Source organism: Canis aureus, chromosome 16 (genome assembly GCF_053574225.1).
Source record: "Canis aureus isolate CA01 chromosome 16, VMU_Caureus_v.1.0, whole genome shotgun sequence".
NCBI lineage: Eukaryota > Metazoa > Chordata > Mammalia > Carnivora > Canidae > Canis > Canis aureus.
Window position 1 is genome coordinate 1191208 of NC_135626.1, and position 17302 is coordinate 1208509.

The window sequence follows — 17302 nt, forward strand, 5'->3', positions numbered from 1 at the left end:
GTAACAATGAAATAGGCTGAACATAAGATGCCAGATAAAAGTTGATACATTGATAAATTAGATAAATTAGACATTGATACATTGATAAATTAGACAAACACATGTGAAACACTAAAAATAGTACCAGACATAAAAAGTGACCAATTAATTTGGCTATAATTATTATTTTTATATTACTATTATAATCTCAGATAAGACACAATAAAATTCTGAAGTAGGTACTGGAGATGAAGAGTAGAAAGGCAGCTTGAAGACAGAAGAGGTGAAATGGGCTGTCAGCTGAGGCACCAGTTATGGGTGGAATGGCAATGAAATCAGTTTCTCCTCTGACTTTATCCTTCCTAAGCAAGGTCCCCTAAAAAGTTCACTTTAGCTAAGAAACTCTATTTTAGCTAGGGGGCAAGCTCAATAGATCTCCTAGAGTCTCAAAAATCACCCTGATGTAAACCCCTGTATACAGAGCTGCTTAAGACTGGGTGCAAAGAGCATCTTTTTGTTGGGAGGACTCCTGCAGCCTCTCTAGGCTCTTCCAACTGGGGGAAAAACAGAGAAGAGAAGCAAGTTTCTAGTCTTTTTTTTTTAACCTCACACACACTTATCCTCTATCTCATTGTGGCTGATGCAGAGCTCAGGGCCCAGTGTTAACAACTGAGGAGAGAAGACCATAATCAACAAGAAAGATACAGTCCATTGAGCTTACACTGCAATAAGGCAGCCAGTCAGGAAGGCAGAGGTCAGCAAGCTACCTCTGTGGGCCAAAGTTGTTATAAGTATACAGCTATGCCTGTTTTATGCACTCTGGTAGCTTTTCTGCTACAATGGCAGAATTGAGTGCTTGTGACAGAGTTCACCATATGTTCCACCAAACTGAAAATATTTACTACCTGGACCTTTACATAAAAGTTTGCTAACCACTAAAATCTACCATAGGTTAATCATAATTTTGATAAGCATGACAAAGAGGAACCTGGTTTAGTATGTAATATTAGGAGGACCCCCCTGAAAAAGTAAAGGATAAGCTAGAAAAAAAGAAAATGCTCTCGAAGGCAAGTCCCAAGGTACAGCATGATGTAGAAGCTCTAAGATGGGAAGGAGCATGGTGTGTTCCAGGCACTGACAGAAGGTAAGCGTGGCCTGAGTATAGAATACAATTTGGGAGCACTGTGAGATGAGATCAGAAAGGTAGGCACGTAGATGGTGCAGGGCCCACAACCTAGATTTTATAACTTATCCACAGGGTAATGAGAAATTGTTTTGCATGATCTGCAATGAGCCTAATGTATAAAGTTCTCCCTGTTTTGTGGGGAATAATGGGTTTGTTGCAGAGCAACAATAGCTGTAAGACTAGTTAGGGGACAATGGCAGATTGGGAAAAGGGGATGAGAGCTTGGACTGTAAAACTAGAAAGAAAAATTGAGAAACAAACATACAGGCAGGAAGCTGAAATGATGTGGTGACTAAGACAAGCAGGTGAAAGAAAGATGACAGGTGATTCCTTTAACATGGCATGTATAACTCGCTGGACAGGGTACACTGGGGGAGAGCAGAACGAAAGGAAGGAGTAGAAAACTAGCTCAACTTGAGTTTAAAGTGTCTAAAAACAAAAGGGAGATGTTCATTAAGAGTTGATACACAACCCAGTTATACACTAGAAAGGCTGGAATCAGTTTTTGGGCAAGATCTCAATGATGAATGTTTTGGTTAAAAAAACAAGAGGGGCACTTGAGTGGCTCGGTCCATTAAGTGTCTGCCTTCGGGTCAGACCATGATCTCAGGGTCCTGGGATCTGGCCTGAATTGGGCTCCCTCCCCTTCTCCTTTTGCCCCTCTCCCCTACTTGTGTGCTTTCTCTCAAATAAATAAAATCTTAAAAAAATAAAAATAAAAATAAAAAAAGGAAACTTAGACAATACGTAATATAGTTAGTTTATATCCATTTATTTCTGTGTGTGAGGTAAATGGACAGTGCAAGAGGGATTACCCAGAGGACAAGAGAAAAGAAGATGCAGAGAAAAGAATGTTAAAAAGACCAAAAGTCATTAAAAAAAAAAAAAACTTTATCTGCTATACTTTTTTACCTGGGACTTTGCTGTTATCTTCAATTGAACCTGAGCAAATAAGATTGCATGGAAGGGTGTTTTTGTTCTGCCCAAGTGCTTAGCAAAAACATGGATTCCAGCTATATAATGGTCTAAAATATGACCTCTGAATAAGATTCTAAGTCAATTATTATGTTAATCTTGCTTTGAGAAGTGAGAAGGTACACAGTTTAAAAGAAAAGATTATCTTGCAATCTAAAGAATTCTACAAATGTGAACTTCATCACCACAAACTTTAAGACTACAGAGGACACCTCATAATGACACCAAATTAAACCCATATGAAAAAGAATTCTCATAACTTACTTTTCAAGCTCTTCCTGAGAATGGGCAAAAGTACAGTTTGTTCCTCGGGGACATCCTCCTTGTTGACGCAGGTCTCGGCACATGCTAGTCTTGTATTTGCTGTTAGGCTGAGGCTATGAGAAAGAAAATTGGTGTGTGGAAAAGTGAAGACTCTTGAGATTTCAGAATTTTATGATTTACCCTTTAGTTCTTTTTCACATTAGAGAAGTAATTCTTGTGCTGAAGCAACTGCCATTCCACCATTTCCCGTTAGGCATTACCCACGGTAACTCTGAACTGCTGTTTCAAATATTTCTTCTGAGGATTATCTGAAACTGGTTTAAATGTTGTTTATGTATTTGTCAGGCAACACAATGCCCACAAAACTAAAAGATTTTCTCATCAATTCACTGCTGTCTTAAAATTATGATACCAAAACAAATGATTTAAAAAGCATTTAAAAAGCCATAAGCTTTGTCCACTTAAACTTTCCCAGGAGAGAAAGAATACAATTTCCCCTGAAAGAAAATTTATAAAACCAACTTATTTGTCAGCTTGAGGGTACAACTCTCTTCTTAGGCTTGGAGCTGTTTAAGTTCACATAACAATGAGGCAAAATATAAAAACCTCCTGTAACTGGCATAACTGCATCAAAATTTAAGATGTCATTGTTATTTTTGTGACCTTAACAAAGATGAAACATTTATCTGTCAATGTTTGAATATCATAATGTTTTCTAACAGAATAAAGGCAGAAGAGCAGAAAGATCACTTTCAGAGTAAATCTGATCCCAGTTCTATCACTTATTGCCACCAGGACCTTAGATTTGTTATTTAACCTCTTTAAACTTCAGTTTGGAAAAAGCAATTACCTTGCAGGTGGCGGGGAGGATTAGAAATTATCTAAATAAAACACTGAACATAGGAACTTGGCTCACAGTGACATAATAAATGGGAATCATTATTAGAATAAAAGATTACACCTTAGACAACGCTTTCTGAAGTACATTGCAAATATTTTAAAAATTCAAACTCCACACATTTACAAACAGATATTCATTTGTATGAGAGCAATGGAGAAAAAGCTGACAATTTCCCTACATGAGAAAAGAATTAGACAAAATGTCTGGAAGGAATCACTGATCTATATTTGGTCAAAAACATGTGCAGTGAACTCTATATTCAAAATACTCTCCCAATGGTTACTGTGCTATGAATTATTTATCAGGCATACTAAAACTTGAGTTTCTCCCAAAAGAACAGATAATAGAAAACTAAAAGAGCAGAGTCATGTAAGAAGTCCATTAACCAAAAAAGCTTGTTCAAGTTGTTCAGGATGAACCTCTGTCAGAGGTAACAGTGGTCAGAAGTGAACATGCTTACCTGAGGTGTCTCATGGCCTTTTCTACTATAATTTTGTATGAAGTCCACAAGGCCATGAACCACTGTTTTAACAGCTACCATTGCATTTTCTAGCTGCTCCCAAGTTGGTGAAACAGCATCTAATAAAATAAGCCATCAAGGAGATGGGGGAAGAATTTGTTAGCAGTAATTCTTTTGTGTTATCTACCTCAAAGGTAGAAAAACTATAAGCAACAGAGTATTTTTCCACATACCTGGATTAGGGTCTATGTTTGCAAGAAGTTCTAAATGAGGCCTCAGTCTATTTAAGTTAGCTGGGTCACCTGTTCGTTGCAAAACAATTGTCAATTCCTGGACACTCTTTGCAAATGATTCTGGAGACTGCAGCTAACAAACAGAAAACAGAATGGCTTTTACTCTGGTTCTTATGACACATCTATATTCAGATGCTTCATTTAGCCAACATTCTAAACCGGTTTCCAAGTGTCTTCAGATTCCATAATAGGACTATCAATGATGAATACAATTTTCACCTCAGAATCTGCCCTATGAAATTCATCATCAGACACTTAGAAAATTTACTTATAAGCTGTATTAGCTCTCTGGGGTCAGAACCCAGACAGACAGACTCTGTAAGCCAGACTGCTTTTATGCTACTATCCTACATTTGCTTCCCTGTTGCCTCCATTAGTTTATTATGAAGATTAAAAAAATAATAAAGGGATGCCTGGGAGGCTCAATGGTTGAGCTTCTGCCTTCTGCTTAGGGTGTGATCCCAGGATCCTGGGATCGAGTACCATATTGGGTTTCCTGCAGGGAGCCTGCTATTCCCTCTGCCTGTGTCTCTGCCTCTCTCTCTGGGTCTCTCATGAATGAGTAAATAAAATCTTAAAAAAATAAAAAATAATAAAAAGAAATAAAGATAAAATAATACAGCGTCTGATATTTAAAAACATAGGAATCTCCAACTAATTGTCTCTTTAGTCCCTTCTGAAGATTGCAATGCTCTTCAATGTAACAGCAATGATATAAAACAAGCATCACTAATTTCACAAACCTTATCAATGATAGACTGCATGTGTGATTTATGTGCCAAGTCACCATACAGAAGTGAGGACCACTGCTCAGGTGAAATGCGGAGTCCTGCTTCCATTGCAATATGAACAATTTGGGCATCATGTTCTCTGCGTAATGCTTCGTAACTCCTAAATTCCTCCTTTAGCTGCATCAAGGAAGAGTCTTCATCCCTTTTGGTAACCTAAAAGATAGAAAGGAGAAAAAAAAAAATCAAAATTGGTCTGCTCTCTCCCCTTCTTCAATCAATTCTTTTGTGGGGAGCATAGAGGTGTCAGATACTAGACAAAAAAGGTGCAAGGAAAAGAAAGGTCTTTTTACAAATTTTTTGGAACAAGGCAGAACTTACATAACCCAGTACATAGTTTTGCCTTCCTTCAGTGAGCTCAGCAACTGATAAGAAGACGCTTGTAAACAGAAAATTATAGTATGTGTGCTATTATAATGCTCCACAGCAACATAAAGGAAAGGCAGTTAAATCTGACTGGTGGGAGAAAGGGGTTACAGAGAAGGCTTCCCCCACTTGAAAGCTGCATAAACTAAGTCTTGAAGAATAAATAGTTTTCATGTAAGAAAGAAAATCCTAACAAGAGTAGTAAGTAGCAAAACAGAAAAATGAAAGAGCAGGGATCCCTGGGTGGCGCAGCGGTTTAGCGCCTGCCTTTGGCCCAGGGCGCGACCTTGGAGACCCGGGATCGAATCCCATGTCGGGCTCCTGGTGCATGGAGCCTGCTTCTCCCTCTGCCTGTGTCTCTGCCTCTCTCTCTCTCTCTCTGTGTGACTATCATAAATAAATAAAAAAAAAAAAAATTTAAAAAGAAAAATGAAAGAGCACAGCATATAGAATTAAAGGCTGAGATACAGGCTAGAAAAAAAAAAATCACAGAGAGCCTTACAAACTATGGTGAGAAATTTGTATTATCCTGAAAGGCATGGGAAGCTAATAAGGACTTTTAAGCAGAGGAATGACAAATCAGTCCAGCCAACAGGTAGACATAGATATTAGCACTATCATGTGATAATTAAGAAATTTTCTATTACCATAAAAACGATCATTAGGATATTTATACAGCAGATACCTGACTTAAGTTATTTAAAAAATATAAATTCAAAAGTTTACAGAGCTTCACATATCCTACTGAAACTGTCTTATTTGCCAACATGCAGGTAGATGACTAGAAAATTTCCAAAATAGATGGTACATATTTATCTAAAACTTGTACACTGACATTTGAAACTTGGCTAGGATTCAGAATACCCAGGACTAGCACAAACTCTGAAACTCAGACTGAACAAATCATTCAAACTGTTCAAAATCATGATTTCTTCATTAGTAAAATGAAAATATCTCCAGACCACCTCACTGGTTGTTTCTACTGCTATTGTTGGCACATGAGACAACAATAGTATGACCCGCCCAGAACATGAAGATGGGAAAATCAAGTTACCAACTGAGAATTAATAGTATCAGTTCACAATTCTCTTTGGGAATAGGTAATTACATTATAGAAAAGTGTGGGACACCCGAAATTCTAATCAACACAAGTTTAGGTATAATTTAAGAGACAGCAGAGTATATAACTTAGAAATCACAAAAATCTTTTTTTTTTTTTTTTAAAGATTTTATTTATTTATTTATGAGAGACCCAGAGAGAGCGGCAGAGACACAGGCAGAAAGAGAAGCAGTTCCATGCAAGGAACACAATGTAGGATTTAATCTCGACACTCCAGTATCATGCCCTGGGTGGAAGGGAGGCGCTCAACAGCTGAGCCACCCAGGCGTCCCTAGAAGTCACAAAAATCTATATTCTATGCTAACCTATTTAAAGAAACACCAAGAAAACAAAAAAGTTATCAACCTAAAATATAGAAGAAACCCAAGAACCAGATGACAGTAGCACTGATTCAAATACCAAGTAGGCTACAGGGTGCCTTGTAGGCAGCATAAGCATCTATTCACCTGAGTGGTAAAGACAAGACACAGGTAGCTAACAGAGCCTGGTCATATTAAAGTTCTCACTACCACACATCAAAATCATCCACGAAGCATTAGAAACTACAATTTCAGGTAATCACAATTCCTGGCTTTGAAGACCACACAATTTAAAAAGTATATATGAATGCTCAAGTCCTACATCAGATACACCAAATCAGAATATCTGGGGATGGGACCCAGGAATGTATACTTTTAAAAACCCCACAGATAAATAATTCTGATGCAGATCATTAGTTGGGAATCACTGCATCAAACGTTAGAATCATTAACTCCCCTTGTGCTGATTCCATGCTAATCAAGCAAAGGTCTGATACTCTTCTGCAGGAAAATATCTACAATATGATGATTTAAGTCATGTAAGAGTTGCACTTCTCATTACAAATTAATAAAATTGATCATCGATTGTGTGTGACCTTGGTAAGGGTGCATCCGTTCCTGAAGAACTGTATGCACCCACAAAGTTCACATCTCTGAGCCTATAAAATCAAGGCAAGACCTTTGATAACAATGATTTTATCAGAGTAAACGATACCCAAGAGAGGTCTTTTGGCAGTTAAGTCAGCATGATATCCTTTTATTAATCTAAACACTGCTTTAGGGATCCCTGGGTGGCGCAGCGGTTCAGCGCCTGCCTTTGGCCCAAGGCACGATCCTGGAGACCCGGGATCAAGTCCCACGTCGGGCTCCTGGTGCATGGAGCCTACTTCTCCCTCTGCCTGTGTCTCCGCCTCTCTGTCTCTCTCTCTGTGTGACTATCATAAATAAATAAAAATTAAAAATACATAAATAAATAAATAAACACTGCTTTAATGTTTTAAGCTAGAGGCCAGTAAGGATGAAATGAGAGCATAAAATTGAAATCTTTTTCTATACTGTTATTCAAAGGTCAGATAGTAGTAACTGTAGATGTATGATCATAAACCACAAAGCAGTATGATGCCTATAAGAAAAAATACACATTAAGTCAGGAATACACAGTGTGAGAACCTAGTCTGTCACTTCAGGATGATAAATGATCTCTGTAATTTGGCTGCTTAGCCAAAAACATAATGTTTGAGGAATCAGGGATTCATTTCTATTGTTGCCCTAAGGGTACAAAATCAAGCACTATAACTATCAGGGAGATAGTGTCCAAGCTTCATTAGTGGAGATAAATGAGTTCATTTGAACAGATTTCCATCAGCAATTACCTGTTATTTCAAACTATGCAGTCTGCCGAAAAAATTTTTTTCTGTCTGTACTATTTTCACTCTTGGGCTTATATATAAAACCAGCAAAATAGCTTAAATAAGCTTTGGCTTTCAAATTTTGATGTTTTATAGAAGCCAAAGGACCTTTACAGTTCCAAGTCTTTGGGCCTTTCTCAAGATCCAGCTAGCAACCCCTACTTTTTTTTTTTTTTTAAGTAGCAACCCCTACTCTTGAAATATGAAGAAACTTAAGGATATGGCCTACTTTCCACCTCCTTCAGTACCTATAATCACCCACAATTCTAAAAGACAATGAAACTACATTTCTAAATATCTTGGGGTTTTTCTGTCTTCTCCACCAAAACAAAACACACACACAAAAATCACACTACCTAAATGCAGAGTGGGGCAAGTACCTCAACTTTTCACTCTTGTTCTGAGGCAACATTATAAGCCATCTTCAGATTAAAGGTTGTAATCTAATCACAACAGGGAATAAGATAAAAATAACAGGAAGTTGAAACATTTACCAACTTTAAATACTTTTACCCTTTTAAGATGGTAAATTCATTTGAATTAGGCTGCTTTAGTCTACATTCATTATCCCAAGAATCAAGTTTACCAAATTATTTCCTTATGTTCCGTTTTGTGTTATGCACATCTTCACATGTTTATTCCCAAGAGGTAGCATCACAGATGCAAACAATGCAGAAGGAAAACAAAGTTTCCTTTCAACTCTTGAAAGCATTCTGTATTCCTGGAGCCTCTAGACCAGGTAACACTGATTCTAGAAAGCCTCTGTCTCACATACAAGCAACTAACATCTAGATGGTTGCTTGCTACTTACCTTAAAACATGAAGCTCGATACAGTAGTTGCACAACATGACCAATACTTGTTTTTGATGCCTGAGGAAATCTTGGTTCTAGTCTTTGCACAACAAAAAGTACCAGTACTTTCCTTGAGAGAGCAGAACCATCTTCTAATGCTAGCAACACCAGCTTTAAGGCCTCTTCTTGCATAGCTAGAAGTAAGGAACATGAATTCACAATTAATGAGAAACCTTGCAGATCATGTCTGCCAAACTTCTTTGGGTTTTAGTTCATGGCGGTCCATCATCCAGTCTATTTCATTAGCACAAAAAGAAGACCTCACAAATACAAAAATACAGTTTACTTAAAAATCAAACAAAATATAATTTCTATTAAATAACCATTTAGAACACAAGTCAACAGAATTTAAAATGTATCTTCTGGGATCCCTGGGTGGCGCAGCGGTTTGGCGCCTGCCTTTGGCCCGGGGCGCGATCCTGGAGGCCTGGGATCGAATCCCACGTTGGGCTCCCTGCATGGAGCCTGCTTCTCCCTCTGCCTGTGTCTCTGCCTCTCTGTCTCTCTGTCTCTCTCTGTGTAACTATCATGAATAAATAAATAAAATCTTTAAAAAAAAAAATAAAAAATAAAATGTATCTTCTGAAGGTATTTAACGATCAACTAAATAATGTTAATGTTACAGTGCGAAGAAAAAAATCTTCATTTACAAAATACATGAAATTACTCTAACATATTGAATAACATATAAGGGACATATAGTAGTCTCATGATAAATGATCATTTTTCTTTAATGCGTGAGACTATTAGACAATTTGCCTGACAGAACAATTTTGCACATAATTTTAAAGTGATATTAGCCTCTGGGAGCAACACCTAAAGAAGGTATTAATTTATGTTGTTTTCCGGCCAGGGGTGTATATAGTATAATCTGAATCTAATCATGAGGGAATATCAGGCAAACCCAAATTAAGGAATTGTTTATAAAATAACTGCCTGTATTCTTCAAGAATACCAATATCATACAGAAAGGCTGAAGAATGGTTCCAGTCTCTTTAAGAAGATGAAAAGAGATGACAAACAGAATAAGTGATCTTGGCCTGAATTATATTCTGAAAGAAAATAAATTGCATTAAAGACATTTCTGGGGTAATTGACAAAAACAAAATACAAATTAGATTTTAGTATGGTATATAAGTTAAATTTTTTTGAGTCTGATGAATAAACTGTTGTTACATAAAATGGTATCCTTGTTTTAAGGAAACATTGGAAGTATAAAGGGATACAAGGGCACTAAAATATGCAACATGTTCTCAAATGGTTCAGGAAAAAGAGCAAATAATATGACAAATATAACAAAATATTAAAAACTAACAAATGTAGATAAAAAGTACACAAGAATTCTCTGCATTATTCTTGCAAAGTTAAAATTTTAAAGTGCACTGGTTCTCAATTAAAATGGGAACTTCAGGGATCCCTGGGTGGCGCAGCGGTTTAGCGCCTGCCTTTGGCCCAGGGCGCAATCCTGGAGACTCAGGATCGAGTCCCACGTCGGGCTCCCGGTGCATGGAGCCTGCTTCTCCCTCTGCCTGTGTCTCTGCCTCTCTCTCTCTCTGTGACTATCATAAGTAAATAAATAAAAAATAAATAAATAAATAAATAAATAAAATGGGAACTTCAGAGCTGAGAGGTCATCTATAATCTGGATTACAAATCAAATCCTTTTTTAAATGAGGTATTGAGGTCAAGGTTCACAACTAGTTAGCAGCAAAACTGTACTTGCACCAATGACTTTTTAAAAAAATTGAGGTAAACTTTATATAAAATTAACCATTTTAAAGTATACAATTCACATGAACAACCATAAGATCTATCTAGGAAACCTACAGCATAATGGTTTATGTCACTCCCCAATAGCCTCTACCCACTGCCTTTGGCAATCACTAGCCTGCAGTCTGAATCTATGAATTTACCTTTGTGGATGCTTCAAATACATGGAATCACAGAATGTGTGACCTTTGTACTGGCGTCTTTCACTTAACATAATATTAAAGTTTACCTACATGTATCATTTCCAATCCTTTTTAAATTTTTATGCTGACTTTACATAGAAATGAAAATATTTTATGTATTTTGAATTCTTTTCTGTGGCTGAATATTCTATTTATGGACAAAGCACATCTGGTTATCCACTCATCAGCTGATGGACATGAGGACTGCTTCCACTTTTGGACCACTGTGACAAATATTGCTGTGAAATTGGTGTACAAGTTTTAGTTTGAATCTGTTCTCAGTTCTTTGGGGTAGACAGACGAGTGGGACTGCTGGGTCATATGGTAACTCTAACTCTCTGAGGAACCACCAAATCATTTTCCACAGAGGCTGCACCGTTCTACTTCCCAAGTTTCACACATATCCTCACCAACAATCTTTTTCCATTTTTTTACATTATGGCAAACCTAGCTGGTATGAAGTGGTATCTCATTGTGATTTTGATTTGCATTTCTTTAATGACTACTGATGCTAAGCATCTTTTCATGTGCTTTTTGGCCATCTGTGTACCTTTTTTGGAGAGATGTCTATTCACCCTCTTTGCTCATTTTTTTTTTACATTGTATTGTCTTTTCGCTGTTGAACAGTAGAACAAAAGATATTTGATACTCAGTCTAGTGCTTCTTAGGTCAGGTAAATAAATATGAGGAAATATCCAAAGACAACATTCTTAAATTATATATAAATGTGGATTTTTAAAAATATTTTTCAATTTAACTTTGTATTATGGAAAATTTTCAACATACAAAAGTAGAGATAACATGATCCCATAAGATAGCTGTTGCCAGTTCTACCCACTTTTCTAGTTTGCTTTGTTTTGAAGTTTGAGTGTTTTTTTATTTTTTTAATTTTTTTAAATTTTTATTTATTTATGATAGTCACAGAGAGAGAGAGAGAGGCAGAGACACAGGCAGAGGGAGAAGCAGGCTCCATGCGCCGGGAGCCCGACGTGGGATTCGATCCCGGGTCTCCAGGATCGCGCCCTGGGCCAAAGGCAGGCGCCAAACCGCTGCGCCACCCAGGGATCCCTGAAGTTTGAGTGTTTTGAAGGTAATCCCAGACAACATAGCATTTCACCCTTAAATAATTCATTATTTATTTCTAACATGTAAAGACTTCAAAAACATTTTTATAACTTTATCACATTTTTAGAAAGTAATATATATCCCTATTATCATATAATATTCAATCCGAAGTTGAATTTTTTCCCACTGTCTCAAAAATTTCTTCTTATAGTTGGCTTGAGTAAGTATTCAAATAAAGTCCATACATTGCTTTTGGTTAATATGCCTTTAGGCTTAAAATACACACACACACACACACACACACACACACACACATACACACACAAGCTTCCCACTACCTTCCACCCTCTCATTAAAGAGAAAATTCAGTTTTTCTCTGAATTTTTTTAAGAAACAATCATTTTTCTTTTTTTCTTTTTCTTTTTTTTAAAATTTTTTATTTATGATAGGCACACAGTGAGAGAGAGAGAGGCAGAGACACAGGCAGGGGGAGAAGCAGGCTCCATGCACCGGGAGCCTGATGTGGGATTCGATCCCGGGTCTCCAGGATCGCGCCCTGGGCCAAAGGCAGGCGCCAAACCGCTGCGCCACCCAGGGATCCCGAAACAATCATTTTTCTAAACACTTCCCCACATTCTTGGTTTGGCTTATTTTATGCTTGTAGTATTCCTAAGTATGTTCATTTATCTTCTTTATTTCATGTAAACTACAGGCTTGATTAGATTCAGAATGAGCTTTTGTTTTTTGAGATTTTCTTTTTCTGCCAAGCATACTTGTTATTCCATATATTAAAAGTGGAGATAATTAAGGCCTAGTTGTCTCACTTTTAGTAATGTTAAGATTGATATTAGGTTCAGGTCTCACCCATCTATAGTAAATTTTCCCAGCAACCTCACATCTAATGGTTTTAACAGCTACTAACAATTCTTGTGTAGACCCATTAATTGACTTGAGATTGTAAATGTGTGATTTTTCTAATTTTGACACATTTTTTTCTAAATTTATTAGCTGGAATTTTGCTAAAAGAGGTACCTACATTCAACGTCCTGAGAAACTGTCCTTGAAAACAGTTTGTAAAGGAAGGACAGAAAAAATATGCTTGACTTTTATTCTACTCTTTCATAATTTCTAGAATAATGTGTTGGCATTATTAAGCAACTGCCAAAGAAAACCATTTAATTTTTCTTGTACCGTCATTACAAAATCTTGGATTTTCATATATTTTATCTTTCAATCCATTAATCATTATTCATTTTGATTTTCAAACCGTGCCACTCACGTCCAGCGGGAGACCCTTCAAATTTACTTATTTTGATGTGATGCCAATGATCTTTGATAGCTTTTGTGCTTTCTACCCCAAGAATTCCCAGGTTCAACTTGTACTTCCCCACCCTAGAATTGGAATATGGCATTTATCCAAAGAGCCCGGTTTCTTTTTAATGGGCAATGGTATTTATTAAGGGTCATAATCTGAGTGTTATGGCTACTCACTGCTTCTAAGCCCAGTGGGCAGACCTAGAGAATAGGCATTTTTAGAGGAAGAAAAGTAAATGAGCCTGTACTTACAGTGACAATTCAAATTTAAGATCAAAGGGTTTTTATATAAATTCTTTGACTTCATACTTGTATCTTTTTTTTTTTTTTTGTAATGCTGAAAATCTTAGTTCCTGATGACATTAACACCATAGCTACTTAAATTTCAAATAGGTCATAAATAATTATTAAAAAATAAATCATACAACTGTAAAAAATACCAAGCATGGACAGCCTGGGTGGCTTAACAGTTTAGCGCTGCCTTCAGCCCGGGGTGTGATCCTGGGTACGCGGGATTGAGTCCCATGTCGGGTTCCCTGCATGGAGCCTGCTTCTCCCTCTGCCTGTGTCTGTGCCTCTCTCTCTCTGTCTCTCATGAATAAATAAATAAAATCTTAAAAAAAAAATACAAGCATGAATTCCTCTGTAACTTAGTATAGGAAACGTTTTTTTTTGTTTTTTTTTTGTTTTTTTTTAACTCCAAATCCAGAAGTAGTAACTGAAAAGACTGATATTTGACTATATTTTTTAATTGCATCACGGAAAACATCAACAGCCCTGAAAACAAATATTGTCAACCTTTTGAATTCTGTCAATCTGATATGTGAGAAATGGTCAATATAATTTTCATGTATATTTCTCTTGTTAGAGAAACACTGAGTATATTTTAGATGTTTGAGGGCCTTTTACATTACTTTTTCTTGTGCATTTTCTGTTTACGTCTTTTGCCAATCTTCAGTTGGGTGGTTGGTGTCTTTTTCTGAGTTTTTAGAAGTACCTTACGTATTAGTTTTATTAGTCCTTTGTGATATAATAAAAACATTTTCTAAGTTTGTCATTTATTTTTACTTTGATGTTTAAGTAGCTACGGTGTATGAGAAATAGATCTAATTTTGTCTTTTTCCACATGTCTATTCAGTTGTCTCAATGCACTTGTTTAAAAAGTTTCCTTTACACACAGTCACACACAAAATTCTACCTGACTGTAGCTCTAAATCAGAAAGGTAAAACAATAAAGCTTCTAAAAGGTAACAGAAAAGTGTACTTCATTCATAACCTTGGTATAGGTAAAGATTTTTTTAAGTGGAATGTAGGTGGAAATAACTATGAAGGCATTATCCCTGGTGATTTGTATGTTTGTGTGTATAATTTGTCTTCCAAGTTTTAAAGACAATTAAAATTTTTTCATTAAAAAACTTTATTTTTCCTTTACTTACTACCTGTATAATAATATCAGGCCTCTCTAACTCGATTTTTTAAATTATAAAATTGGATCTGTGTCACTTCTTTCAAAAGCTGCTAAAGATTAAATGAGAAATTTATTCTAAAATGCTACAGTACTGTCACATAGATTATGATTACGAAAACTGGTTTAATTATGTCTATATTTATATGTATAAATAAAGACGGGTTAAGTCTCAGGATTCTCAACTAACTCTAGAAATTGGCATCCTCTAACCCTGATAGCCAGTAAGAGAAAAGACGGTGATCTATCCTACCTGGTCCTAGAAACTGGCATCCTCGAGCCCTGACAGCAGCCCACAGGTTGGCAGACAATTGCTGGGGATTCTGGTGCTGTAATATTAGTTCTGTTACAGTTCTTTCTCCAAGTGAACGGGCTGCTCGCATGGCTCTTACACGACCTTCTTCCTCCACCAGTTGACAGTTTACAAGCGTCACCAGTTTCCTTTGCATTGGACGGCTCAGTGCACTCTGATTCAAACTAGCTACACCTTTAAGAGGAAGGAAACAAAGTTTTTCAATTAAATAAAACAAGTCAATTTTCATTATCCATACTTAACTATGAAGCCATAATTTGTAATGAGTCCTCTGTAAGGTACTTTCACTGTTTTAACAAGAGTATTACTATTCTGTGGTAACAGGAGTCTAATTTTTAGTTACTTCAAATTTTATCTAGGTATCCTGTTTTCTGGGTTGCATGTGTCCCTCAAGAGACTATTCTGGGGGCAGCCCCGGTGGCGCAGCGGTTTAGCGCTGCCTGCAGCCTGGGGTGTGATCCTGGAGACCCGGGATCGAGTCCCACGTCGCACTTCCTGCGTGGAGCCTGCTTCTCCCTCTGCCTGTGTCTCTGCCTCTCTCTGTGTGTCTCTCATGAGTAAATAAATAAATCTTAAAAAAAAAAAAAAAAAGGCTATTCTGGGTTTATTTAGCCTGTTTTCCATCCAGTTAATGAAAAGTTTAATAACAGCTCTAATTTTATTACATACATGACGTTTGGAATAGAATTTAATGGCAAACTCTAAGATCACAATCCATTTTCCTAACTCAAGGATATGCTCCAGCAATTCTTTCCTCTCTCTGACATCATTACTTCTTCCCTTTCTATTTGACTACTTCCATCAGCAAGACAAAAAAAGAAAGCATGCTGTTATTTCATCCATCTTCAAAATAAATCTTTTTATTCATTGCTTTTCACCTACCAGTTCTGCCCCATTTCTTTCTTCTCTTTTGTAGCAAATCTCTAGTATTGTCTATATTCACTATCTCCAAATTCCTTTTTTTTTTAAATAAATTTATTTTTTACTGGTGTTCAATTTACCAACATACAGAATAACACCCAGTGCTCATCCCGTCAAGTGCCCCCCTCAGTGCCCGTCACCCATTTACCCCCACCCTCCCCTCCCCTTCCACCACCCCTAGTTTGTTTCCCAGAGTTAGGAGTCTTTATGTTCTGTCTCCCTTTCTGATATTTCCCACACATTTCTTCTCCCTTCCCTTCTATTCCCTTTCACTATTATTTATATTCCCCAAATGAATGAGACCATACAATGTTTGTCCTTCTCCGACTGACTTACTTCACTCAGCATAATACCCTCCAGTTCCATCCACGTTGAAGCAAATGGTGGGTATCTGTCGTTTCTAATGGCTGTATCTCCAAATTCCTTGCATCACAATCTTTAAAACCTATTCCAATCAATCTGTTGCTCCTATCACTTTATCAAAACTGCCTGTCACGACAATTACCTCTACTTTGCTAAGTCAACGGTCAATTCGCAGTCCTTCCCTTACCTGACCTTTCAACAGCCCTCAACATACAACCACTCCTAATTCCTTTAAACACTTTCTTTACTTAGCTTCCAGAATACTCCATCTCTCGCTTTTCTTCTTTCCTTTTATTTCAGGTCTTTTTTTTATCTGATTTCATCTTTTCTTCCTGACTTCTTAATGTTAAAATGCCTCAGAACTCAGTTTTTGTTTTCTTTATCTACATTCACTGTGTGCATGATCTTAGCCAATCTTATTAGTTGCTGTAAATTATATTCATACGTTAATGACGCCCAAACATACAGTTTCTATACCTCATTCCTTAACATATATCCACTGGTTACTCAATAGCATCCAAATGAAGATCTGACATCTCCAACATAACATGATGAAAACTGAACTCCTGATCTTCCCATCTAAACTTGATCTACCTACAGTATTCCTTATCTAGGTTGATGGCAATCTCTTTCTATGTGGTCAGACCCCAAAACCCAGGAATCCTCTTTGATTCTGCTTTTTCTCACAGCCCACACGCAATAATTTAGGAGATGCCCTGGACTCTACTTTCAAAATATTTCCAGGCCATTCACTTCTCACTACCTCCACTGCTACTATGTTGGCCCATTAGCCTATTAACCAATACCCTGCTCCTATCCTTTCCCTTCTACACTGAATTCTCAACAGAAAAGCTTGAGAGATCCTTTAAACATTAGTCAGATTGTGTCACTCCTCTGCTTAAAACCCTAGAGTGAATCCCCAATTTCACTTGGAGTAAAAGTTCAAATCTTTAAAATGGCTTGCAAGTCTGCACATTATCTGGTCTTACCACTTCCTTTCATCTATATCCTACTGG

General features: G+C 37.0%; 1 protein-coding gene and 1 non-coding gene across 6 annotated transcripts in view; both read right to left on the minus strand.

Moving 5' to 3' along the window:
* The window catches only part of RC3H2 (ring finger and CCCH-type domains 2), a 65012-nt gene that overhangs the window by 35321 nt on the left and 12389 nt on the right, over nucleotides 1–17302 (minus strand). For all 5 annotated transcript variants that reach the window (XR_013353714.1, XM_077850550.1, XM_077850551.1 and 2 more), the window contains exons 4-9: nucleotides 14943–15176; nucleotides 8852–9027; nucleotides 4802–5002; nucleotides 3999–4131; nucleotides 3766–3884; nucleotides 2405–2517 (exon numbers count right to left, since the gene is read on the minus strand). Coding sequence is in view for 4 of the 5 variants with exons in the window: in XM_077850550.1 (XP_077706676.1) it covers nucleotides 2405–2517; nucleotides 3766–3884; nucleotides 3999–4131; nucleotides 4802–5002; nucleotides 8852–9027; nucleotides 14943–15176 (976 nt within the window). In the remaining variant the exon portion in view is untranslated. The remainder of the gene's footprint in view (nucleotides 1–2404; nucleotides 2518–3765; nucleotides 3885–3998; nucleotides 4132–4801; nucleotides 5003–8851; nucleotides 9028–14942; nucleotides 15177–17302) is intronic.
* LOC144287332 (small nucleolar RNA SNORD90) lies at nucleotides 4218–4328 on the minus strand. Its single transcript, XR_013355170.1, has one exon. It is a non-coding gene; the product is annotated as a small nucleolar RNA SNORD90 (small nucleolar RNA).